The sequence below is a fragment of the Prunus dulcis genome, chromosome 3 (assembly GCF_902201215.1).
Source record: "Prunus dulcis chromosome 3, ALMONDv2, whole genome shotgun sequence".
In the NCBI taxonomy this organism is placed as follows: domain Eukaryota; kingdom Viridiplantae; phylum Streptophyta; class Magnoliopsida; order Rosales; family Rosaceae; genus Prunus; species Prunus dulcis.
This window is the reverse complement of record NC_047652.1, coordinates 6,128,566-6,154,011: the sequence shown is the minus strand read 5'-3', so window position 1 is coordinate 6,154,011 and position 25,446 is coordinate 6,128,566. Positions and strand designations below refer to the sequence as shown.

At 37.1% G+C, this 25,446-nt stretch overlaps 1 protein-coding gene and 2 pseudogenes across 2 annotated transcripts; all 3 read right to left on the bottom strand.

Annotated features, from left to right (window-relative positions):
- Window positions 1-7,019: 7,019 nt before the first annotated feature.
- LOC117621623 lies at window positions 7,020-8,646 on the bottom strand (annotated as a pseudogene).
- A 4,088-nt stretch (window positions 8,647-12,734) lies between these two features.
- LOC117622447 lies at window positions 12,735-14,886 on the bottom strand (annotated as a pseudogene). Its single transcript, XR_004584991.1, has 4 exons — window positions 14,734-14,886; window positions 14,323-14,604; window positions 13,066-14,099; window positions 12,735-12,978 (listed from the first exon to the last, which is right to left on the bottom strand). The product of XR_004584991.1 is annotated as a glucan endo-1,3-beta-glucosidase 14-like (transcript).
- Window positions 14,887-15,679: 793 nt separating this feature from the next.
- Window positions 15,680-21,621, bottom strand: LOC117621166 (methyl-CpG-binding domain-containing protein 11). Its single transcript, XM_034351494.1, has 2 exons — window positions 21,406-21,621; window positions 15,680-16,873 (listed from the first exon to the last, which is right to left on the bottom strand). Exons 1-2 carry the CDS (start codon window positions 21,466-21,468, stop codon window positions 16,064-16,066), a joined length of 873 nt encoding a protein of 290 aa, XP_034207385.1. The 5' UTR covers window positions 21,469-21,621; the 3' UTR covers window positions 15,680-16,063.
- Window positions 21,622-25,446: the final 3,825 nt, after the last annotated feature.

Below are 25,446 nucleotides of genomic sequence, written 5' to 3'. Positions count from 1 at the left end.
ATCCTGCTTCAAAGGTTGATCATTATTTATTGCAAAAAATTCGAATTAGCTTGTTTAACATTCTCCAGGCATATATAGATATCCTACAGGTATTATCAATTTGTTACCAACCTTGAAATTCTTCTTCCCACAAAAAAAAAACCTCAAAATTCCACGATTTACATTTATGCGCTTTTAATTGTTTTTCCTTTGTTTTGAGCTCAGTGCTCTCTTTTACACGAGCTCTGTTATATGCGAGCTATGATGAACACGTCTCCAAGCTTGCTTTTGCTGGATTCACGATGATGAGCACCAATTCATGAAGGTTGGGCACCTCTTGGCTACAAGACAAAGAAGCTCACAGTGTTGTGTTCGTTAATGTGTAAGCTTCAGTAGAAGCTTACAGTGTTGGGCAAGAAGGACAAACCCAAGATGACAAGGGACAAGAAAGACAGAGAAACCCGCCACAACAGCTGGTGAAGAAGAATTATCAGGGGGCGGGGAAGACGCAGGAGTAGTCGTCACTGTGGGCCCACTAGCCGTGGACGGTGATGGTGGCGGTGACGGGACTAGAGCACAAGCAGCAGGGGTAGTGGGCGGTGGTGGTGGCGGCGCAGATGTTGGTGCAGAGGGAGAGGGTCCAGGGCGACGGCAGCTGAGACGATGATGGCTAGCTTCTGGCCTGACTGGCAATGGGTGCCATAAGTGCAGATGAAGTAGTTGTCAATGTTGGCGTGACTTGTGGATATTGACTTACTTTCCTTACACACCAAGAATTCCTATTATAATTGTAATTGATTTACTTTAATTCCTGATTTCCTACTGTAAATAGATTTAGGAATTTATTATTTACTTGCCCATTCAGGTTTCGTTGTATTATAAATATGACTTTCTACAAGGAGAAGAATACACAGAAAATTCTCACAAACAAATATTCTTTCATAGTTTTCATATTTTAGCATGGTATCAGAGCCACGATCTTGAAATTGCTGACTCTAGTTTCAAACCCCCGCAGCCGCTATGGGGTTTGATGATTTTTTCATCCCTCATGGAGGTAGCACCACCGACTCCTTCTCTCATTCTCAACCAACCATAGCCGAGTTAAGTGCCCAGATGACTCAACTATTACAGATGCAGACTTTGGCCCCGAATCTGATCCTGAATCAAGATCCTATTTTCACGACCTCGACCCCGACTATGACAACGACAACCCCGACTCCGAATCCAACTCTGACAATGACCCCGACCTCCACTCCAATTATGACCCTGAACCCGACCCTGACCCCGAATTTGTCTATGATTCAGACCCCGATCCCGACTTCGATTCAAACTCCAGCCCCGACTTAGGCTCAAATCTCGCTGCACAGATTATGACTTCTCAACTAATGACACCGACACATGGACTAGATTGCGCATATTGTGGTGATCCGNNCACACTCGTGAGACTTGTTTTAAATTTCATGGCTACCCCGATTGGTGGGCTACTCTTAAAGATCGAGGACAACGCAATACGACCAGTAATGATACTGGTTATGGATTTCTTACTTCTGCTAAGATTGATTCCAGGGGCTGGATAATTGATTCCGGTACAACTGATTATATGACATTTGATCTTGATGATTTTCTGAATACTACACAACCTCGATGAACTTGTATTGCAAATGCCAATGGAGTTACTTATCCTGTGACAGGGGCTGGCACTGTTGCACTCTCATTCTCTCTCTCACTGTCTAATACTTTACTTGTTCCATCTTTATCCACTAAATTGTTGTCAATTAGTCAGCTTACTAAACAATTGAATTGTTGTGTACTCATTTACCCGAGTTTTTGTTTGCTTCAGGATATTCACACTAAGGAGATTCTTGGTCGTGGTACTAAGAGAGGGGGGCTATATTATGTAGATGACTTCAGTCCCGGTGTGGCTAACAATGTGACACATCCCTTTGATAGCAAACAACAGCAAATCTGGTTGTGGCACCGTCGATTGGGACATCTGTCTGTTAGTTATATGAAGCATCTTATACCAGATTTATTGTAAAGTTTCAAGGACACTGACTTCACGTGTGATACTTGTATTTTGGCCAAAAGTTACCGTGTGCCCTACCCGTTGAGTACGAACAAGTGTACTACTCCATTTATGTTAATTTACTCTGATGTCTGGGGACCTTCACCTATCACTGCTTCTTCTGGTGTTCGATGGTTTGTCACAGTCATAGATGATTGTACACGGATGACATGGCTTTATTTGCTGAAGAATAAAAATGAAGTGTTTTCCTGTATTAGTCCTTCCAAAAACAGATGAAAAATCAGTTTAATGCTCAAATCCAGATTCTTCGCTCGGACAATGGTGGAGAATTTGTCAATCATGACTTTCAGACTTACTTCCAGCAACATGAAATTATCCATGAGACGACTTGTCCTCAGACACCGCAACAAAATGGTGTTGATGAACGAAAGAATCAACATCTTCTAGCAGCCTTGCCATGTGGTCTGCCACTTTTATTGTACTCAACCACATGCTTAATCTTCTGGATTTTCCTTTTCACAAACAGCTCATTGTGTTGATACTGCGAGTCAATTTTGTCTCTTCATCAAATGTCGCAGAGCTTGGGTCTTTCTCGGAGGATGAAGTAAATCTCATCTTCTTTGCGGGATTGCTTGGAACAGATTTGGCTTCACCCATTTGTGTCTTTGAAACTGCAATGTCCTTGCCTTGACCTTTTGACGCTTGAGCCTCCTTACTTTGGGATTTCGAAACCATGTTTAGAGAGAAATACAAACTGCAAGAAAAACAATGACGGTTAGGTAAAAACCAGACGTAAAATGAAAGTTTAGACGACGGCAAAAAAAACAAACAGTCGTGCTAATCTCTAGAAATGTGGATGTGCAAATACGTCATGGTCATCAACTTAAAACGACGGGAATTAAATAAAACCGTCGTCGTATTATAAGTTCATAAATAAATAAAAAAACCGCACAGTTTTCTCTCTCAAACGTTTGTTTCAAATCAGACGACAGTTTTTCTCTTTCACACATCGTATTTATTAATACACCACGTCGGTTATTATGAACAGCCATGCTATTGAAATAGCACGAATTTAATTACCGTCGTGGTGTGTCAATAAAACGGTCAAATACGAGAAAAACATGTCGTCCTCACATGACCTATGAGTGGGAATAGTGAAAGATTTCTCTTTTTCAAACCTAAGTCTTGTTTCAAACATCAGTGGGACTCGTTCTTTAAAAAAAATAAAAAGTCAAATGACAGGGAAACTGAAGGGGGGAAAAAAAAAAAAGGGACTGAGAAAATACCTTTGGCTTGCAAATAAAGTTTTCTTCGGAATCAAATTTTGGAGTTTTCGAGACGAAGACGAGGAAGAACGTAAAAGAGAGGGAAATTGAGAATCAGACACGCAGCTTTTCGGAAATGAGAGGGAAACTGAGAGAAACTGAAAATTTTAGAAAGAACATAAAAGTTTAGGTCTGGTGACCGAAAAGTTTATATAGTGTCCCAAAGATCAATACAACCACAGTAGTGACAAAAACTGCCCTAGTATGTACTTACCACGACAATAAAATAATAGCAATAGGCGTGGTTAGTAATAAAGCCATTTGACTTTTTGTATTCCGAAAATGACGTGGTTAGTTGGGCGCTACACGTCAAAAGTTTAGTTTTGAAGAAGTGGTATTACAAGTTACCACGTCGTTTTTTTATAAATAACCGACGTTTGTATTAACATCGTTGCCTTTCGTTTACGGACCGACGTGGTTATCTATTTTATGCAACCGTCTTATTTTAATAACCGACGTAGATTACTTTAGTTACACGTCGGTAAGTGTAATATAACCAACGTGGATGTGAAGATTATTTTTATAAATTGGGTTTTTTTCACGCGTTTTTTCAGTTTCAGTTTTCAATTAAGGTTCCAACTTCTTCTTACCCTTGGCTCTATCTCACCTCTTTGGAGGCAATAGTTTGGATGTTGATGTGTGTGTGCGTTTGTGTATCTAAAAGACACAAATACACACACATCATCAACATCTAAAAAATTGTCTTTCTGAATGCAAATCTGTGGCTGCCGTCGTCAACTTTTAGAGGCAAATTTTTTGGATGTTGATGTGTGTGTGCCTTTGTGTATCTCAAAGACACAAAGACACACACATCATTAACTTCTAAAATATTGTCTTTCTCTCACATTGGTGGTCCGATTATGATGAGGAACAGAGTTCCCTCTAGTAAGATTTCATATCTCTTGGGATCTCAGAATAATCTGATTCTGTCGGCGATTTTCTATGTAAACCGCCGTGGTTATTCTCAATTCTTGTCATTATGTTGATTTACCATCGTACGCTACCAAAATCCAAGAAATAAATTGTAAAAAAAAAAAATTTATATTAAGACGACGATTTAGATATAAGGTTAGCCGTATAAAGTGAATAAATACGACGGTAATTTTAACTTCAAGACATGGTAAATTTTATTATACGGCTTTAATTGAACAAACCGACGTAGTTAGAGATATAGATACCGTCATATTACACTACAAAATAATAAGTCGATAAATTTATCCTTACCGTTGTTGTACATTGATTTAATATGGTGGTATTTTGTAATATACCGACGTGGATTTTTTTAAAATTATACGGCGCTGAATATGAAAACTTGGTCATGTTTATTACAGAGTAAAAACTACGGCTGTTGTTGCACACTGTCGTCTTTACTTTCTACGTCGGTAGATTCATACCTTCTGCCGTTGTTTTTGGGCTCAGAGTTTAGCTCAGAGGAAAACCTTTTCAATAAGACCACGGTTTTTTAATTTGGTGCATCGTTTTTTAAAAACACCCATTGGAATCTCCATTTTTTAGGTGTTTAAGTTACTCATACACTGCAGTTTTATAACACCATTGTCTTTTCAAACACAACGATAATTTTTTGTTAAACCGTCGTTTTTTTCTAGTCGTCTTTTTCACTTTTTGTAGTAGTGTAGGTAAGACCCAACGTTAAATAATGAGTTCCCCAACTGACTGGCAAAGACAATAGGTGTAACTTTTTTACTCAGCAACGTTAAATAATGAATTCCTCCCATCCCTATAATAGGGATGACAAGGCAGGTCGCCCCTCCTTGACCACTTTCACTCAGCAACTTTTGTACTAATATTTCCTTTTCGTTGACTCGACCAAATGTCTTATCAACGAAAGAAGAACTTTTTTGTGGTTCAATTTGTTCAATTCCTCTTTTCATGTATTGAAAGTTATAGTTTTGCCTTTCACTAGCAATCAGAGCTAATCTTTCATTTAGCTATTTTATCTTCACAGCAATGTCAATACGAAGAATTACTTGATTGACTTGGCCAAAACAAATCCAAGGGGCAGGAATGCAAACATATCTTCTTGGTAGTACTAGTACTACCAGCATTACCAGCATCTTTTTCTTGCTTCTGAATATGTTGTTTCATAATTGCAGTACTCCGCTCGTCCAACACGTCGTCCATCTTGTAGGATACATCCTTCAAACTGTCCAGCCAGTATCACACGTCAACCTCCTTCGTTTGCCTCTCCTCTGCATTCTCGAGCACAACTTGAATAGCTTTGAAATTGCGGGTGAGTTTTGCCACTTCTTTCTTAACATCAACAACTAGTCTGACCTTTTGTTCTACTTGTTTTTGGATGATTGAGGCCAACTGTTATAGAAGCACAGAAATGAGTGCTTCAGCCATTTGTTTGCTCTAGCAATGGATTTCTAGTGGAAGAAAAAAGAAAGGGTAAAGGAAGAAATCTTTTAATGCAAATGATAGCAAGGTAGTGTTGGGAATTGTTTTAGGCATTCTCATTTCTCCCCATATAGTTTTATAATGTTGAGGCTGATCAAGAATGCTTGTAAGTCAATTCAGGCACCACGACGACAACAAACACACACTTGCCAATCAACACGAATATAATTTATCTCTTCCCTAACTTGTTTGTTTCTTCTCTTTTAATTCCTTACTTTTTCTTTCCTCTACCCTGTTCCCTTATTCTTTTCTTGTTTGCTTGGTCGAAGCATCCTCCAAACAGCCACTTATTCAAAAAGTAAAAAAAATTGACGGCTTTTTATCTCCTAAGTGAAGCTAAAATCAAGCAACTAATTCACGAACAAAGTGATAGTCGACCTCAATATGACGAGTGCGAGCATGGAAGATAGGGTTGGCAGCCATATAGATGGCTGAAAGATTATCAACATATATGCATGGTGCTGAACGAAGACAAATGCCAAGTTCACGAAACAAGAACCCAAACCAGCGGATTTCAAGGGCAGTATGGGCAAGAGCGCGATGTTCGGCTTCAGTACTAGAACGAGAAACAATAGATAGTTTCTTAGCAGTCCATATGTGAGAAGATTATGCCCGAAAAAGATACAAGCACCAATGGTCGACCGTCGATCATTGACGGAACTAGCCCAATCAGCATCGGAGAAACTCCATAAAGTAAAATCAGTGGACTTGTGAAAGATAAGACCTTCCTCAATCGTACCTTTAATATGCCGAAATACAAATTATTGGTTAATTTAAGAAATATCTTAGAAATTATAACGGTCTAACTTAGAATTTATATGATTGTTTTAAAGAATTCTAGTCATTGCATGTTTTGTTGTCCAATGTATGAGTTTGTTACCAACCAAAACCTAGAAATTCTTCTTCCTAAAAAAAAAAACCTGAAAATTCCACGATTTTCAAACCCTTATATCAGGTTTAGTGTGTTGCCGAAATTAAATTTATGCCCTTTTAATTGTTTTTCCTCTGTTTTGAGCTCAGTGCTCTCTTTTACACAAGCTCTGTTATGCGCGAGCTATGAACATATCTCCAAGCTCGCTTTCGCTGGATTCACGATGATGAGCACCAATTCATGAAGGTTGGGCACCTCTTGGCTAGAACGACAAAGAAGCTCACAGTGTTGTGTTCGTTAATGTGTAAGCTTCAGTAGAAGCTTACAGTGTTGGGCAAGAAGGACAAACCCAAGATGACAAGGGACAAGAAGGACAAAGAGAAACCCACCACAACAGCTAGTGAAGAAGAATTATCAGGGGGCGGGCAAGACCCGGGTGGCCCCCCCCAGCCTTGGACGGTGATGGTGACGATGGCGGGACTGGAGCACAAGCAACAGGGTCGTTCGATGACGGTGATGGATGTGGTAGGAGGGGTAGTAGGCGGTGGTGGTGGTGGTGGTGCAGAAGTTGGTCCAGAGGGCGAGGCTCCAGGGGCGGCGGCTGAGACGGTGATGGCCAGCTTCTGTTGAAAACTGAAGAACTTGTTGGGTACTTGTTGTACATCGTGTGCGTTGGTGGCGAAGTTGAAAACTGAAGAACTATTAAGGAACGTCTAGTGTGAGAAAAAGGGTTGTTCCAATATAGGCCCTTACAACTACTATATCTTAGACATATACCTACCTACTTTCAAAGCTTTACTTAAAACCCAAATTTAAAATAAGTTGCAATGTAAGATAGATTTGTCATAGTAATATTAACTAAATTACAATACATGCCATTTACCTTCATATTTATTTTCAAATATGTCATTAACTATCTTATTCACAATTTATTCTTCCTAGTAATAGCATATCAAACACCTCATCTCTTTTGGTTGGCACTCCCTCTAACCCATCGGCAATTTATAAAATATTTTGAACCCAAAAAAAATCCCTAAATTATATATCCAATAAATAATGTACCTATAAAAATAATATAAGTATATATATATATCCCCTTCTATTGAGGGACACCCTTTGAGGTCTCCTACGAATTGTTTTTCAACAATCTAAACCATCTATTTTTTAAGTCTATATTCATAGATCATCCTTACAAAAAAGTGGACAAATCGAAAACCGTTTCGACATCCAATTGTATCCTACAAAATCAATGAACACGGTGCTTCAAGAAAGTACTAAATTTTCAATAACTCAATTGAGTGGTCAAATGATATCGGATTCGAGTGATTTTTTTGTAGAGATGATCTTTGAATAATTATCTAAAAAATAGACGGTTTGGATTAGTGAAATACAATGTGGAGTGGGCCCCACAAGGGTGTCGCTCAAATAAGGTACACCCTTTAGGGTACCCTACGATTGTTTTTTCAACTATCCAAAGCATCTATTTTTTAGGTCTTCATTCACAGATCATCCTTACAAAAAAAATTAGACAAAGTGGAAACTGTTTAGACATCTAATTGTGTCCTACAAAATTAATAAACACGGTGCTTCAAGAAAGTACTAAAATTTCAAAAATTAAATTGAATGGTCAAATGATATCGGATTCAATTAGTTTTTTTTATTTTTTTATAAACATGATCTTTGAATGAATAGATGGTTCGGATTAGTGAAATACTACGCAGAAGGTAAATTATTTACAATAAGGTAAATGTTTTTTACAATATACCTATTAATGTACCTATATTTTGCAAGTTCAACAATTTACTGGCAAAGACAGTAGGTGTAAATTAGAAGACTTGAGAAATCTTACTGAGAAAATCACCAACAGCGAACTTGTTAGCAGATGCCCAAGTGACATATTGTTGCCCAGATTGTGGAATGGTCCAACCTAAGCTATCTCCCACCACATGCACTGTCTGTGCTGCTACACATTGCACAAACACGGCCACAAAGACACCAAAAACAACCACCATTTTGCTCTCCATTTCTCTCTCTTTCACACGAGCTCTGTTATATGCGAGCTATGAACACAAGGTGGGCGTGCTATTTGTGAGAGTTGTTATGTAAGATTCGAGTTGTACCCCTTTATATCAAGCTAGACAAAACCATATGTGGATTGCATTCAATGTGCAAATTAAAAGTTATTTTAGGTACCACAGGTTAGCGAATGAAAACTGAAGAACGAATTATGCTAGCTCTTTGTATGACAAATTGTTACGGAATGTGCAAAACCAATCTATTCTTATGAATGTTTCATTTGATTGGTATTTGTATTAGCCTGTTTCAAATGAATGCAAAATCCATTATTGACATGTATGTGGTTAGATTGCTATTGGATTATCATTCAGGTCTCAACACATTAATTCATCACGCTAATTTGAGTAGGCAATTATATTATACTTGAATATGGCAGAGATCGAATTTTCAACAGAGGGAGTTCCTTTATTGATAATGCAGTCAAAGAAACATCACGATTTGATTATATGAAGAAATCAGGGATAATAGTTCCCTTATATCTCCTATCAAAAATTATACTAAACATCAAAATTAATGGATCCCCAAGATAATAATAAAAATTGGTCCATCTCTTGAGGTCTTCAAAAGAACAAACCCATGACAAGAGCCAAGGACGAGAAAAAGAAACTAGCGAAAACAGCCCCGGATGAAGAAGCCGGTGCAGGCCGTGGAGCGGTCTTCCCAGTGAGGGGAGTAGGGGGAGTGGGGGGAGTGGTCTTCCCAGTGGGCTGAGTGGAGGAAGGTGGTGGTGCTGGTTCTGGATTAGAGTTGTTTGATTCCAGAGAAGGTGTAGTAGGCACAGAAGGTGGTGAGGTCACGGGAACTTTCTGTGCTGCCACACTTTGCAAGAACATTGATACAACTAAACCAAAAACAATCACCATCTTCCTCTCCATCTCTCTCTCTCTCTATCTCTCTCCCCGTACAAAACCGTGCTGTATGTGGGTGATCACTGAGAAGAATTGCAAGGATGCAAGAAATATTGGTGCCTATAAATACAGAAGAGCGACAACTTAACTTACAGAAGAGGTAAGAAAGATGAAGAAAGACTTGTTAATTGGTTGGAGTCTTGGACGCGGCAGCCTTGACGAGGAACATATAGCAATTGCAATATGCATGGAAAGTTCCATCCAGCCACCTATTTTTCTAAGTTCCATGTGGAAAAGACTTCTCCGTCATGCTTAACTTTCTAATAGGGTAATGATTTCCTCACTCCAATTTTATCCACTTACACTCTTTTTTTAGTAGTATGTGATAACTGGATTTGCAAAACAACTATTTGAATTTCGGATGTGAATATATCAGAATTATTTATTTCATTCGAGAAATTAATGGTTTGAAGAGTTGTAGTCTTTTGGCATATTTACAAGAGTCCAATGTCAATGGAGACACGGTCCTCTATGGAAACTTACGTGCCTTGATGTTTTAATTCATTAAATACAATTCTTTAAGGCTATACTATCATAGTGAATTAATATAATTAGTTGGTTTGATAACCATTTTAATTTTAGTTTTTAATTTTTTAGTTTTTTTTTTTGGGCTAGAGTATAGAGTAAAATAAGAATGATAATGGTAGTGAGGATGAGATAGAGAGAGGGGATGAGAGAGGAGAGGATGGGAGGGAGGAGTAACAAAAGTAAAAACAAAAACTTGAAAGTGAAAACAATTTAAAATAGATTTCAGTTTTTAATTTTTGTCTTCACTTTTGTTACTCCTCCCTCCCATCCTTCACTCTCATATTCCCTCACAATCTCATCTCCACTCTCATTCTTACTTCCATTATCCCTTTTTTTTCCTTTATACTCTAGCATAAAAAATTAAAACTAAAAACTACGATTGTTGTGCGAAAATACTCCAAGGCCTTGTCGTTGATGGACTACGCAACTACCACACACAAGCCACACAAAGATAAAGCACACACACAAACCGATAAGTAAACACAGACACAAGAATTTCCCAAGTAGGCTCCGTTCATCGGAGTTCTTCTCACGGCCTCAGCTTCACTCAAGGCTCGCAGGAAAACAAATTCCTTCGTCGTAATCTCCAAAGCGAGCTCTAAAGTTGATGACATCAGCACCCTCATGCACGGCTCGGAGATGTTTAAGATCTGGGTGGTTAGAGATGTTGGTTGTAGGTGGCGGCAAGGTTCAGTTGGGGGTGGTAAGAGATGTTGGTTTTATTTCTAATTTCTTTTATTTTTTATGTTTCACCCAACTTCGCTGTTAAAGGCGTCATCGCAAGTGACACTTTTTGGTTTTAGTGGTGCTTGTGGTGGGGGGCGAGGTGTAGGTGAACGAGGGGGAGGGTATGGTGGTTAGGGTCTTTGAGAGGGTGGCTATAGAGAATAGTGGGGTGAGTCAGGAAGGGAGGAGAGAAGTAATTGAATTTATAATTTGTTAAATTATTTAAAGGTAAATCAATTTTATTATTTGTTTGTACATGTTGGAGATGGGGCCCACTTGGCCACATCACCCAGATTGGTGTGAAATAACCCATATGTACGAAAGTACTATAATATCCAATCATGTCATCAATTTTAACAATTTTTTGGATGGAAAGGTAAGGGGTAAAGTGGAACACCAAACCTTGGTAAATGAGGGTGTATTCAATTATGATTTTAATGGATTATTTTGAAGCTTAAAAGTACAGTGGTATTCAATTAGGATTTTTAAGTAATCAATAAAAGTCTGGTGGTATTCAATTAAGATTTTTAAATAATCAGTACAAGTCCGGTGATATTCAATTAGGACTTTTAAAAGATAATAAAAAGTACTCTAGTATTCAAAAACTTACTGATTTTAATGTATTTCATTAAATAGTGTATTGTGTGAGACTTTTGAGCGTGTGATATACATACCAAATCACATAACAAATCACACTCATATGCATGATTCTCATATATGCCCTCATACTTTTACGCCACTATTTTTTCATGCCTTTTAGTATTTTAAAAAAAAAAAATCATAAGAGAGACAATAAAGGGCCCACATCACAGCACACTCCCCCTTTCCTCCTTTCCCTCTTCCTTTATTATTATTTTTCTTTCTTTCCTCCTCCCTCACCTGAACCCTCTTTCTCCTCTTTCCCGAACTCTCCTCTCTTCCTTAGTGTACAGTAAGCCACCATTTTTTTCCCCCAGAAAAACAACCACCACTTTTCTTAAGACAACAGAGTGATTATTATTGTATTGTTAGGGGTAAACAACATCATCCCTTCAAACAACGAATCCATCTCATCTTCCTCCATATGATTTGGCTACCCCTAAACTCAAAACTAAAATCTTCCAAATCCAATAAACCACCAAATTATGAATCAATCAAAATCTAACAAAAGAAAATACAAAATTTCTTGCTCTTAGTCCTACTCCCAATTTCAAAGCTTAAAGCTTCCCTCTTTGATTTTTGATTGGTGTGGCTGGTTGGTTACTAGTACTAGTGCGCTGCAAAAGAAGATATTCTGAGAAGGATGAGGCAGGCACCTTTTAAGGGTGGTGGTGAGCATACACCTTTGGTTAATGCGGTGAGCAAAAATGCTCCTATAGAAATATAAAGTAAAATCCTGTAATTGTAATCTATTAAAATCATAAGTAAAATCCTAAGTTAATAAAATCATAAGTAAAATCATGTAATTGCAATCTATTAAAATCATAAGTAAAATCATATAATTACAAATTCGGTTGAAATCCATTACATTAAAATTATGTAATTACAATATGTTAAAATCTCAATTGAATACACATACATGAATTGTACTAGTCCAAACAAACAAGTTTACCTTGTAATGTCATCTTGATCAATATATTTGGAATCCTTCCATTCAAATGGAGCCTACAATTTATTAGTAACCAATCGAAAGGCCAAATCTAGTTCGTTTGATTTGTTTCAATTCATGAATTCTCTACGTTTACTAACACATAAGAAATCATAAAATATGCGAACCTCATTAGTTTTTAGATTCCGATAATAAGATTATTTAAAATTAAGGATAGGTTATGGGGTAGCCAAAAATAGGGTAACAAAGAAAAAACAGAAAGACAGAGTATTGCAAACTGCTGGAATATTATTTGTTAAAAAAGGCCGTCAGGAATTGTACTGTTAATGAATTACAATGAATCATAATGTAAGAAAAGAAAATGAATTGGCTATACATGGAGAGATTTTACAACATTAGGAACCTGAAACACTTCCTTCAGCTGTTGATCATAAGCCTAACTATCATGTTAACATTAAAAACAGAACAGCAGCACAACTTGTGAAAACCCACGTATGTGAAGATTGAAACCAGCCTCGAAGTCCAAGACCCTGAAACCCAACATTTTAGATAAATAATTAGAACAAACACACACTGGAAAATCAGAGAACTGTTTGACAATTATATGAAACTCATACCTTGTAATTAAGGAGAGATGAGGATGCTGCAGAAGGACCTACAAGTCCAGTGAACCCAATGTCATAAGAAATGCTCCCATCAGCTTTGAACAATCCGAAGTTCCTCTCAGACGTTGGCCCCGGCTTCAAATTCTCATTGAACAAAGCAAAGATGTAAGCTTTCACTACCATCTTTGGCCTATGAGGCGTCCCCTTCTTCTTCATTAGCCGTTTGCGTAAGTTGTAGTTGTAAGTCCTGGCACTTTTGGGATCTGCTCCTGCTTCATTTTCGTCCCCTTTAGATGCCCAACCAGTTTCAGAAACAATAACCTCTGTCTTCTCAAATCCAGCCTTCTCCAGAGCAAAATAAGCTGCATCAACCATGGCGTCGAACATGTTGTCGTAGTGCAGGTTAGTCTTTGTGTCCTGAATCCCAGCATTTTTTTTAAAGAGAGCATAGTTGAGGTCAATGTGCTCAGGATCACTCTTGTAGGCCAGAAATGGATATGCATTTATATAGAAAGGGGAATTGATCTGTGAGAAGAACTCCAAAAGCGGCTTTATGTATTGAGCAACATCTTCCCTGAAAATGCAGGCAGATGGTGGGTAAGAATTGGCAAACACAGCCTCTGAATGTGGACTTGAGACCTCAATGGATTTTGCCAAACCAAGCCTTTGAAGCGCGCTGTAAACATTCTTGGCAGCAGGCAACAAGGCCTCCCAGAGTTCCACATCAGTGCCCCCCAAGATCTCATTCCCCACTGCTATTCCGGAAATGTGAGTTCCAGGAATGTATGGCTGCACATTTTCATTTATCCAATCCATGGCACGATCCTCGGCTACACTGATGTCTTTCAGGAGATCATTTCCAAGTCCCACAATTATTTGAATCCCCGATCCCTTGAAAGCGGTGAGGACTTCGTGATCAGCGTCGTATATCCTGATGTTCTTGATCTTTGCTGCTTTGAGAAGTGTTACCACACTGTGAGGTGAAGGTATATTGTCAGCGATCCGGCCATAGTTTACTCCATATGTTCCTGTAAAAGATGCATCCACTGAACAGAAAGATACAAACGTTCATCAGACAAAGACTGTTATCCAAATACTTCAATACACATGAGACACTTGAACACATAATTTAAAATTTAAAAATACTAAGCAAATTAGAAGAGAAAATAAGAAGAAAGCAAATGTTAAGTCAATATAAGTGACTATACAATTCATCGAAAAGCCTACTTGACATTAAAAGTTCAAGCAAATAGTGGAAGAAGTAGTTACCATTGAGAAATGTAGTGGTGGAGAAGACAAGAAGGAAGCAGAGATAAGAGAGCTCCATTTGTTTTCTGGTTCTACTAACAATGAAGGAGCATTCAATTTGTAGAGAGGAAGTGGAGATGACCTAATAATAATGTTATGTAACCCACCAACAACGGCAACCTCAACCGAGATACTGGCGTAAGCAATCCTTGGGATGAGGCAATACTTTTGCTTCAGGCAGGCCGTAGATCCAAGATTCTTAGCCTTCCTTAAGTCCAGAGATGATGTCCGAAGGATGTGATTCTGTGAACAAAGAATGCAAGATTCTTAACCTTAATGCAAAGGTGGCAAAATGTTTTTTGGTGGAGGAGCATAGAATAGATTCTTACTTTACTCTCACTTTTAACTGTCTTTTTCAAACTCAAAGTATACCTTTTCCACTTTCTGGTTTTGTTTTGTTTCCATCTGGGTATTTTCTCTGTTTCTTGAAAAGGCTCTTTCTCTTTGTCATAGGCTTTAGGATCGATGGTTCAATATACCTTTCGTGAGAAAGGAGAAAAAGTACCGATGTATGCAAAAGGTTTGAACATAATATGTTAGTGGCCACAATTATAAGCCTTTTGGACGTCCATGCTTCAAGATTCACTGTGGGCAGAAAAAAAAAAAAAAGGAAAAAAAAACCATAAGTATGATTAAGAAAAAGTATTGATGCTTGCAAAATAAAATTACATAGCAAAGGTCCTTACAAACCAAATTCCAAGGCTTCCCTTTAAAAAATAAAAATAAAAAATTTCAGAGAAAAATAGGTCATTAAATTATGAGCAAAACACTCTAAGATTTGTGATTTATTTCAATTAAGAGGGGGCATTTGAAATTCATAATGTCTTATTATTTAATACAAACAATAGTCTAAACTATAAGGATACGGAGGGTTTTTCACACACACACACACTACCAAATGCCAAATGAGTTCGAACCTAAAACCACCGGTAACTCAAGGTCATTTTTCACTGAATTAGATTCCGTTGGCATATTGTTCATTACTACTCAGGACATCAGCAACAACTAATAATCATGATAGTAATAAATTAAAGGCTAAGAATCATGTAATTCACAGCTATTGTTTGGTATATTGTTCATAGCTACTTGATATTTCTGTTACACAAATTATAATAAAAAATTATATATTAGAACTTTTAATAAGCTGGAGCTAATTAAAAGTTCTCTGTTTTCCACCATGCTCTCGGATCTTTCCCAGACTGCATAACATAATGAAACTGCAGAATAATCTTATACCTACTCATCATCGTCTCTCTTATTGATCGGACTGCAAAGAAACATATTCGTCCAAAACCAGAGAGCTCAAAATAGCACTCAATTTTGAGAAACACAAGCCGCCCAGGACATTTAAAACTTTAGCCACATTAACAAAGTAACAAGGTAACAAACGAAGTGCACTTGATGACCATCTACAACAAATAAAAAGCAGCCGGCCCAGTAAGGATCTCTTACATTCTACAATCTAAGCTACTGCATAACTATTGCTGCAGAAACTACAAGACCTAATCTTCTACCAGACCGGTCTGTTCCCTACATACAATTACATTCTAACATTGACAACATTATATCATCCACAACTCCCAGAGTTACTGTAACAAGGGAAGGCGCAAAATAAAGGGTTAAATGGATGTCACAGAATCCTAAGTGTGATAAATGGTAGTACAGCACATTCAACAGCTCACTAGAAAGGTGGTAGATACGTTCAGCTGCTCAATGGAGGGGTCTGTAGATTTTGTGGGGCATCAGCTTGCACCACTTGCTCAGCCTTGCCATTTTCAACAACCTCCCCATCCTTGGTCTTGATTTTCTCGTCAGCTTCAGCATTGCATTTTCCACCGTTCTCTGCTGCATCATTATTCCCTTTGATCTCTCCCTCCGTATCAGGTGCTGCTGCATCCACATTCTCTTTCTCCGCAGCCCCATTTTCTTCCACAGTCACAGCAGCTGTTTCATCCTGTTTTTTGCCGCAAGTTCCATTCGCTTGTTCTTCCCCTGCTTGTGGCACCTCTTCTTTGTTGTTTTCAGTTATCTCAGTAGCAGCTTTATCCTCTGTTACAACATTTTTCTCTTCATTTTTCTCCTCGCCTTGAGTTTTCTTATCATCATTCTCAACGTCTGCATCTTTTTCTTTCTCTGCTTCCGCATCTTTCTCTTTCTCAGCTTCTGCATCTCTCTTCTCAGCTACCTCTGCATCTTTCATTTGAATTTCATTCGTACCATCAACTTCTCCACCAGCAGCTTCCATTTTGTTGTCCTTTGAACCTGATGATTTTCGGCCTCTTTTTTTGGGAGGCTCACTCTCTGGTGCTGGAGCCACCTTGACCTTTTCACTGATCCTTGCTGATCTCCTAGGGGTTTCACCAGTGCTCCAATCAAACTCTGATATTGCAGGGTTACCAGGGTGTGATTTTAAGTACTGCTCCAATTGTTTTCTATTATTAATCTCCTCCCCTGTTGGAGAAATGAATACGATCTCATTTTTCCTTGGTGTACCTCCCTTCTTGGGGAAAAACTGCAGAACAAAGAGAAAGAAAATGTAAAAAACCATATCCAAGGATTATGTACAACAACCACATTGACTTAACTCGATCAACCATCCTTAGTAATTCCAACAATGCTAGCATGGTACAGCCAAATACTAAAGGATTCAGAAAAGCATATGCCCTTGTTTTGAAACATTTAGAAAGGTAGGCAAAGAGTTCTGCAGCATGTATTAAAAGTGACTGTGATCTAATTACAAGGACCAAATAAAAAGCAGATTCACAATGTCACCAGAATATCATTCACTTTTCACAAGCTGTTTTGAGTAGGTTGTCCACATATTTTACCAGAACACTCAGATTTCATATACCAGAATAGTCAGATGAGCTTAATTAAATTCTTTCAAACTTGTGCAACATCAGGCCTGAGTACTTGAATAGTCAGATAAGAATTTAATTTGTCATGGCCAAAGTACCAGAAAACTTCTCCAACATTAGGTGGCTCTCCACCAGAACAAACAACCATGGCAAATGAAACCTTAACTTCCACTTGGGTTTTTAACTCAATTGCAAGAAGTTTTATCACAAATATGTCCTCCATGAAGATTTTCATGTGAAAGTCTACTTCTAAAGTAGTTGGCATCCATCTAAGACGTAAACCTCCTCCAGCACTATTTTACTGATGAAAGTTCTCCAGTTGTATATAACAACCTTTGAGTTCTTGGCATGGTATAATTTTTTTCACCAAAATTTCCACAGAATCCCACTTGCTTATCCTCACTCTATCAGGATCCAACTTATTTCATAACCGTCATACATCAATCGACAATTCTAATTTTATATTGCAGATACACAATATATACACAAGGTATATACTATCTTGTTCATGATTAGGACAATACAACCGATTTATACTGTATAGAGCGAAAGAAATGTTAGAGGCAATACATACATTGGAGTAAATAGAATGGCTTGCCCAAGAAACCGGATGGTCGTGGGTTCGAGTTCCGGAAACAGCCACTACAAAAACAGGGGTATGGCTGCATACATCTTGCTCTCCTCAAAGTCAAACCCGACATTACAGGAGCCTCATGCAGTGGGCTGTCTTTTTTTTTTTTAACATAGAAATGCATATATACAGAACGCATGCACATGCAAGAAAGAGAGGAGAGAAAAAGGGGAGAAGAACTTGTGGATATTGCTTCTCTATGTTTCAAGACCCTTGTGGATATTGCTTCTCTATGTTTCAAGACCATTTAGGTCTGATTTCATAAGTTTGCAAATTTATTTTGATACTTTCAAGAGAGACAAGAATATAACCAAGGGGAGATTTCTGGGATTATACGAACTAGAAGAATGAAGATAAAGCGTGCAGTATTTAAATTTAAATTATATGATCTGAACTGTATTGCTAGGACAATGACCCTTTTTTTCTTCCCCCAAAATTACACACATGTTGTCAGTGCAAACATTGGTTTCCTATATAGCTGAACACTTTATATAGCGCAAAATAAAATGCATCAATTTTCACCTCTTCTTATTTTAACAAACACATGCATCTTTGTATAAAGTAAACACATACACATATGAAGGAATGGAAAAAATAGGAAATATCAGCAAATCAAAGCATAAAGGATTTCAAATTCAACTTAACACAATTTTCTAATTTTATGAATAACATAAAAGGTGTTAGAGAACCAAGTTCCTGTTTAAATGGTCAATCTTAGGTATAAGCACTATATGATATAGGCAAGAAAATATTTCAACCAGAAATACTCTTCGCCCAATGGTTAGAAAGTAGCAGAGGTTCGTCTCTTATAGATCTCAAATATTTATGAAAATCTATGGTTAACCATCAAAAACCAGATTATCCTGATGTAGATCACATTCTGGCCCTATTTTCATTCACAGGTTAGCAAAGAGCATGCCAATTTACCTAGTTTCTTGTCCTTAGGGAGACAAAGAGTTCACTAGAAATCACAACTCGCAGACCTTGACTCTAAACTGCTAAACATGTAAAAATTGATTACTTGATGACACTAAATACTTTTTCAAAAAATTAATCCCTATTTAACAAGAGGAAATTTTGTCATGCAGAAACAGGGTTCTCCTTTTAGGACCGACTACAACAAGCTCACTGACTCCCCTTTCATCATAAGGCATGGAACCTAATCAATACGAGAAATACAAGAGCATACTAGGCATGCACGTAGAACATAAATTGATTTTGAGGAATGAAGTTTTCAATTCCTCATGTTTTACTTTCAAACAAGATAACATAAGGCTGAAGGAAAAGACTTACCTTGCTGGATTCAATCTTATTATTTATTCTTAACGAGTTGTCATCCAGATTTATGGTACAACAGAAAGTTGAATACAGCTATCCTACTGAATGAAACCAACGAGGTCTGCAAGGTTCACATCTAAGCAATACCCTCTCCGTGTGGTGAACTCAGGTTACTTCTGAAATAGCGTCAATAACATAATGACTAGAAAAGACTATCTTCTTAAGAATTTTTAGTTATACTAAGGTGAATCATCTCATCTATCTACGATCGATTAAAATCACACACAAGTAAGCAAAAGACTGTTATAAACTAGGTATAGTGCTATTCTCCCACACTTATGTCAACTATCTAATTCTAAATCAAGTTCTGAGACACATAAAAGGGAAAGGGACATGACCAAATCCTTTTGGGCTTAAATCATCAAGTATCGGTGCTTCACTGAAAAATGATACACAAACTTCGGAAGAAACAAATAATGTTGTTGTTCCAGCATCAAACCCAAAATTCTTTTAGATTGTACCCGACAAATGTCTACTACAAAGGACTTCAAGGGAGGCGATTATAACCCAAGGCAGAGATTAGATTAAGCTAAAGCTGCTAGCTCGGGCTCTCAGCTGGTTGTCGTTACCTAGGGCAACCATCAGAGGTCAAGGACAGCCATTTATTAGGATTTAATTGGCAAAAGCAGGGTAAGACAACATGTTTTGAAGTTCGTGTAGCATACAGTTGAAAAACCAAAATTAGTGCACTAATTTAATGGGATTTCTCATCATAATTCTATCTGACTAGGCAGCTAGCAATTATACAACAGTTGGAATTCCCCTAAGCCTAAAAGTTGTTTAATAACTTTTGTGTGACAGTGTAACAGCCATAACTGGGTTGTAGGTTTTGAATCCATAGATTTCTACAAAGTGAGGCTACAAAGAAATTCCATATCAGATGACACTACATGATTCGATTACCATATCAGTTATATTCATTAATATATCAGTTATATTCATTAATGGCGGACAATTAACAGATTGACTAATCAGTCATAACCTAGTTGAATCAAATCTACCCAAAAAATAACAAAAGGAAACCCGTCGAACCGGGATATGGTTAAAAATTTATTTTGGAAACGTTCAGAGCAAGCACCTATTAATAGAAATGGAATCATCAGGATTGCAAATTTTTAAGAAAATCTGGGTTTGGGAATCACGAGGGTGCCAACCTGAAGAAAACTTATAGTTCATGGATATGCAGTTTATGGGTGATTGCCCTAAGACTTTGTACCCGACAAGGGAATAGTTCATGGGGGTTCCCTCATTACCTGAAAAAAATAAAAAGATCCTAAGTTCAAGCTCACCTCTAGTAAGTCTACCATACTTGTAAATGTGAAGGAAACCACCAACATCTATCTAGAACAAATAATATTTGGCCACTATTTATTTCCCAAGACCTTCCAATTACTGAACTTATAGAATTACATTTCTTTTATACAGAACTAGCTCCAACTTACTTCTAAGAGGATGAATTTTTCAACATATTAACAGAGATTCACACAAACTGCCAACAAAAAGTACTTGATCTAAACGATGTAACCTTTAACACAATCCAGTTAGGGTTCCATACAGATAAAGCAGTTCCTATATCTTAGAGCACAAATTAAGCATTTTTACCAGGGAATACAACTTTGCTGAAACAATAATAACAACACTAATAAATAAAAATACTGGACATATTTATATATATTCCTTGGCATATATGTGTTCGCGTAAAGTATTTCTCCAGAATACTTCACCTAAAGAAGCTTTCCAATATTTTGCACCGACACTTTTTGGACAATCACCAAATTCAGTAAACACTTTACACTAACAAGAGACCAAAAATTTACAACAATAATCAGCACACGCCAAGTCAAGAGCCCATCCCTTAAAAGCTACTGCCCTTATTTCGGCATCCATAAATTACTGCCTGCATTGAATTAGAAATTAATTTGCAAACAAAAACAAAAGCATAAAAAGCCCAACCCTTGAAAGCAAGCAATTTCAGACAAAGTTCTACCACATAGCACTAACAAACAGCAAAAAATTGAAGCAGATTAAGAAAAAACAGAGCTAAATCATACCAACCCCAGCACCCAAAAACCAAAAAGAAACAAAATACCAATGAATTAGAAGCAAACATAAAGCTACAAGAACAGTTCATAGCATGCAAATAGGACTGGTTGGTACCCAAAAATAAACAAATAAAATTTGGTTGAGTAACCAAAAAGAACGTTAGAAAGAAGAGACCTTCTTCTTCCAAGCAGGAGGAGCTGAGAGCTCTACAGAAACCTCATCCACTTTGCTATCCATGTCTGCAACTGCAACCCGTAGAGAATTCACACACACAGAACCAAAACACCCCAACCCCAAGCTCTCTCTCTATCTCTCTCTCTCTCTCTCTCTCTCTAAAACACACTTTCTGTCTCTCTCTGAAAGGCTCGCGCTTGTGCTGTTTGTGCGCGTGTGCGTGGACTAAAGAAGTGCTAAGAAGCTCTACGAAACCGTTGGGAGCTTTTTTCTTTCTTTTTTTTAATAAATATTTTCACTGTTAAATAAAACCGTCCCAAAATTTATCAAAAAAACAGTCACGAATTAGCTCCACGCCCAGACAAGTAGGCGTGCTTTTTTTATTAATGCCTGTCTAATCACTCAATTAAAAGCTTATTTTGCGTTGTAATCATTGTTTAATCTCTTTTTTCTTGGGATAATAGTGACACGTGAGCGCTCACGGATAATGTTTTTTAAACCGTCCGACCCACCCACGTCTTTGCTTCCAGAAGTTTCCCTTTACTCAAACCAGACAAAATTTAGCACATTTAAATATTATTTTTGTTAAAATTATATAATATTAATAAAATAAAATAAAACCCAACAAATTGGGAGATGAGAGTAGAATCCCCATGTTTTTATCTAACGGTCCTCAACTATTCACCCATTTATTTTATTTTTTGTCACATTTTCGATTTGTTTATGATCTATATATATATATATAAAGCAAACGTTAAAAGATGATGAAACATTCAAAATATAAGAAAATACCACAGGTTAATGCAAATATTAAGAATTTAAATTATTAATTAAATTAGAATAATACTATAAATTCATATTTTTTATATTAAAAATAAAATAAAATAATAATTCTATTTTTATAGAACACAACTATCAAATATCTTTTTTTAATTCTAAAAAGAAAAAAAAAATCAATTGACAAACTCGTGAGTTTGTTAACCAAGGGGCTAGTTTCAATTATCGGAGAGTTTATTAATGAAGGTTTCTGCCAAACCTACCTACCTACTTGTGTACTATTTTCTAGATAAATATGATTTAGATTGATAAAAGAAATGGGCTACAATATAAGGCCCACATTATAACCAATCTGGAGAGAACCCAAAGTCCAATGGATTAGCATCCTTTCATTTTTGGCCCAAGTGAAGAGGTAGGCTTTTTTTTTTTTTTTTTTTTTTTTTTTTTTTTTTTTTTTTTTTTTTTTTTTTTTTTGTTTTGATTAAAAAACAATAAGTACCATAAGAGTGTACAAAAGATAACATTGAAAATAAACAGACTATCCAAATCTTAAACATGAGAGACAGTAATAAATACGTAATTTTAAAAAAGACTTGCGCCTGAACAACTCAAGGAGAAACAATAAGAAAGAGAAAGAAAGAAAAGGAAGCCTAAACATACTTTCAATCTTCACATCAACCAAAATTTGGACACCAAAAAACTTGCAACCTACAACAAACACAAATTCGGAAAAAAAACAAAAACAAAAAATGAGATAATAAATTTAAAAAAACTAAAAGGACGCAAATGAACAGTGAGAAAAGATAACTAGCCAACAAAATCCAAACAAAAAGCTTAAAAGAGATAAAATAAGAAGCACAAAAGGTGGAAACAAAATAAAAGAAAAGAAAAAATAATAGCATATACAAACCATGAGAACTTACCTGATAACCTGCTGTTGAGGCCCAAAAATCCAAGGGGCTAAGCCCAGATTAATTCTTGGCCCAACTCGGATAATTGAACGCAAAAGAAGCTCAATCAGGATAAAAGAGAATTTGCATGACACACCAATACAAGCTACAGGCCACGTGTCATGCAAAGTAAGCACGCGCAAAAAGGCCAAGAGCTTGCCAACTTTACAAAATCACGCTCACATACCCGTTTGGTATTACTTGGCTCAATTATAGCTTATTACGGCATAATAAAACTCAAGCACAAGCGTAAGTGTCATGCAAGAAGAGCTATTATTCTAACACCAAGCTATGCCACAAGCTTAAGTGGGCCTAAGCCACAAAATTACTCGGGGCTGCTGAGAAGGTTGTGGTGTAGATGAGTGCAAGCATTCACTAGGCCCAGTTAAAGGATCGAGGAATGAGAATTTTGGGCTACTTGGGAGCACCAAAACTCGAGCCCATTTCTTGGCTCCAAAACATGGGCTAGCATGAGAGAGAGAACATGACCCAATGCCTTAGGAAGAATACAGTAGTTTGCTTAGAAAACCCAATGTTAATTAGAATGCCCAAATACTTTGTTAAAAAACGCAGGCAAACTGCTTCCAGCAGCTTGACGAAAACAAGCTGACCAGTCGCTGAAGAGTGAATATCACCAACCCATGGCCTTGGAAAAAGCTCAGCCCAACACTCTATAAAATATCTAGCAGACATGTTCAGCCTTTGCCTAAAGGAGTCAACGGAAGCCAACACAAAAACCAGAGGAAATCCATGCGAGTAAGAGGTTTACCCGTTGGGTAAACAGCATGTCCATTCCCACCTTTTCCTCTGTTAGCTCCCATAGGAAAATCAAGGGGAAAGTTAGTGGTACTTCATCCCTATGGAGAAAGGCCAGCCATGTCAAAACCTTGGAACCACAAAGAACTCCTTACATATGCACCTTGGATGGGAGAATTTCACCAAAGAAGATAAAGTGGAAAGAGGTCATGAAAAAGGAAGGAAAAGGTTAGATGAAATTAGGGTTCTTTGTGGCTATAAAAGAAGGCTTCTGCTACCCAGATAATCCATCATCCAGAGCCTAACCAAGCTTTGTCAAGTATCTGGGAATTTACTCAAGCCACCCAATCTTCTTCTTCGTTTGTTTTTCTTCTTCCCTTAAGATAGAAATCGTTCTAATTTTCCTCTGTCTTACTGCAAACTTTCGTTCTCTGTAAGAAACCCATGCTTCTCTCTCTCTCAAATTGCTAAACTTGTGAAAGCTTAGCTCCATGTCACAAGCTCTTCAAGCTAAGCCATTAATTGATTTATCATGTTAATTTGGTTATTGGTGAAAAGAACCTAAGAGTGTTTTTCTAAAGTTTCATCAGACTTTTAAAAAACTCTTTTGGGGACTTGGTTCTTGAACTCAAGCATTTGGGGAATTTCTGTTCGTTTTCTTCTTACGGTAGCCCAAGCCCATTTGTCAAGTTGTTGGAACAAAAAGACCCCATACACCTGCAAATGTCTACCTAAAACAAAACAAGAGAAACATAACCACACAAAACTGAGTGGAAAAAAAAAAAAAAAAAACCTTATAAAACTTGAAAAAACTAAAACAAGACAACAACCTAAAATACATTCCAATACGAAAGCAAAACAACAAGAAATCCATAAAAAGAAACAAAAGCCTACTAAAACCAAGCTGCAGAAAAAACGAAGAAAAGAAAAAAAACAGAAAACTCACAGCTCCACAAAACAAGAAAAGTAAACATAAGGACACAACAAAAGGAAAACGAAAGTAACAAAGAAAACACCAAGATGATTGTTCTAAGCAAGGCTAAAAGCTGACAAAACAAAATAAAATAAAATAACAACAAACATAAACAAAAAATAGATGACCAAAGCAAACTAAAAGAGCATAACAAAGACAAAACAAAAGAAAGTAAAAAGTAACAACAAACAGAAACAAAATAAAATCTAGCTAAAGGATCATGATAGGGACCAAAAAAAAAAAAAACCAAATTACACAAACAACACAAAAGAAAACCAAACACACAAAACTGAAAAAAAAAATTAAAAATTAAAAAACCAAACCTCACAACTGAAAACCAACAGAAATCACACTTAACAAACTAAAAGCCAAAGCAAACCTTGGAAATAAAAAGAAATCAAAACACTGACAAGAGAAACAAAAGAACAAAACCTAGACTAAAACAACAACAAAATTGAAGCAAAAAGAAACAAAAACATTTTTAAAAAAATGGACAAAACATCAACAAGCAAGGACAAGTCAAAATCAATATATTCACTAGAAATACCCAAAAAAAAATTTGTTGTGAACAGTACCAATGCATCA

Excerpts from the sequence above, each read along its gene's own strand:
- LOC117621166 (XM_034351494.1), bottom strand. The coding sequence starts at position 21,468 with ATGGATAGCAAAGTGGATGAGGTTTCTGTAGAGCTCTCAGCTCCTCCT. Across the intron at positions 16,874-21,405 it reads CTCCTGCTTGGAAGAAGAAG|TTTTTCCCCAAGAAGGGAGG; the intron begins GTCTCTTCTTTC and ends TTTGTTCTGCAG.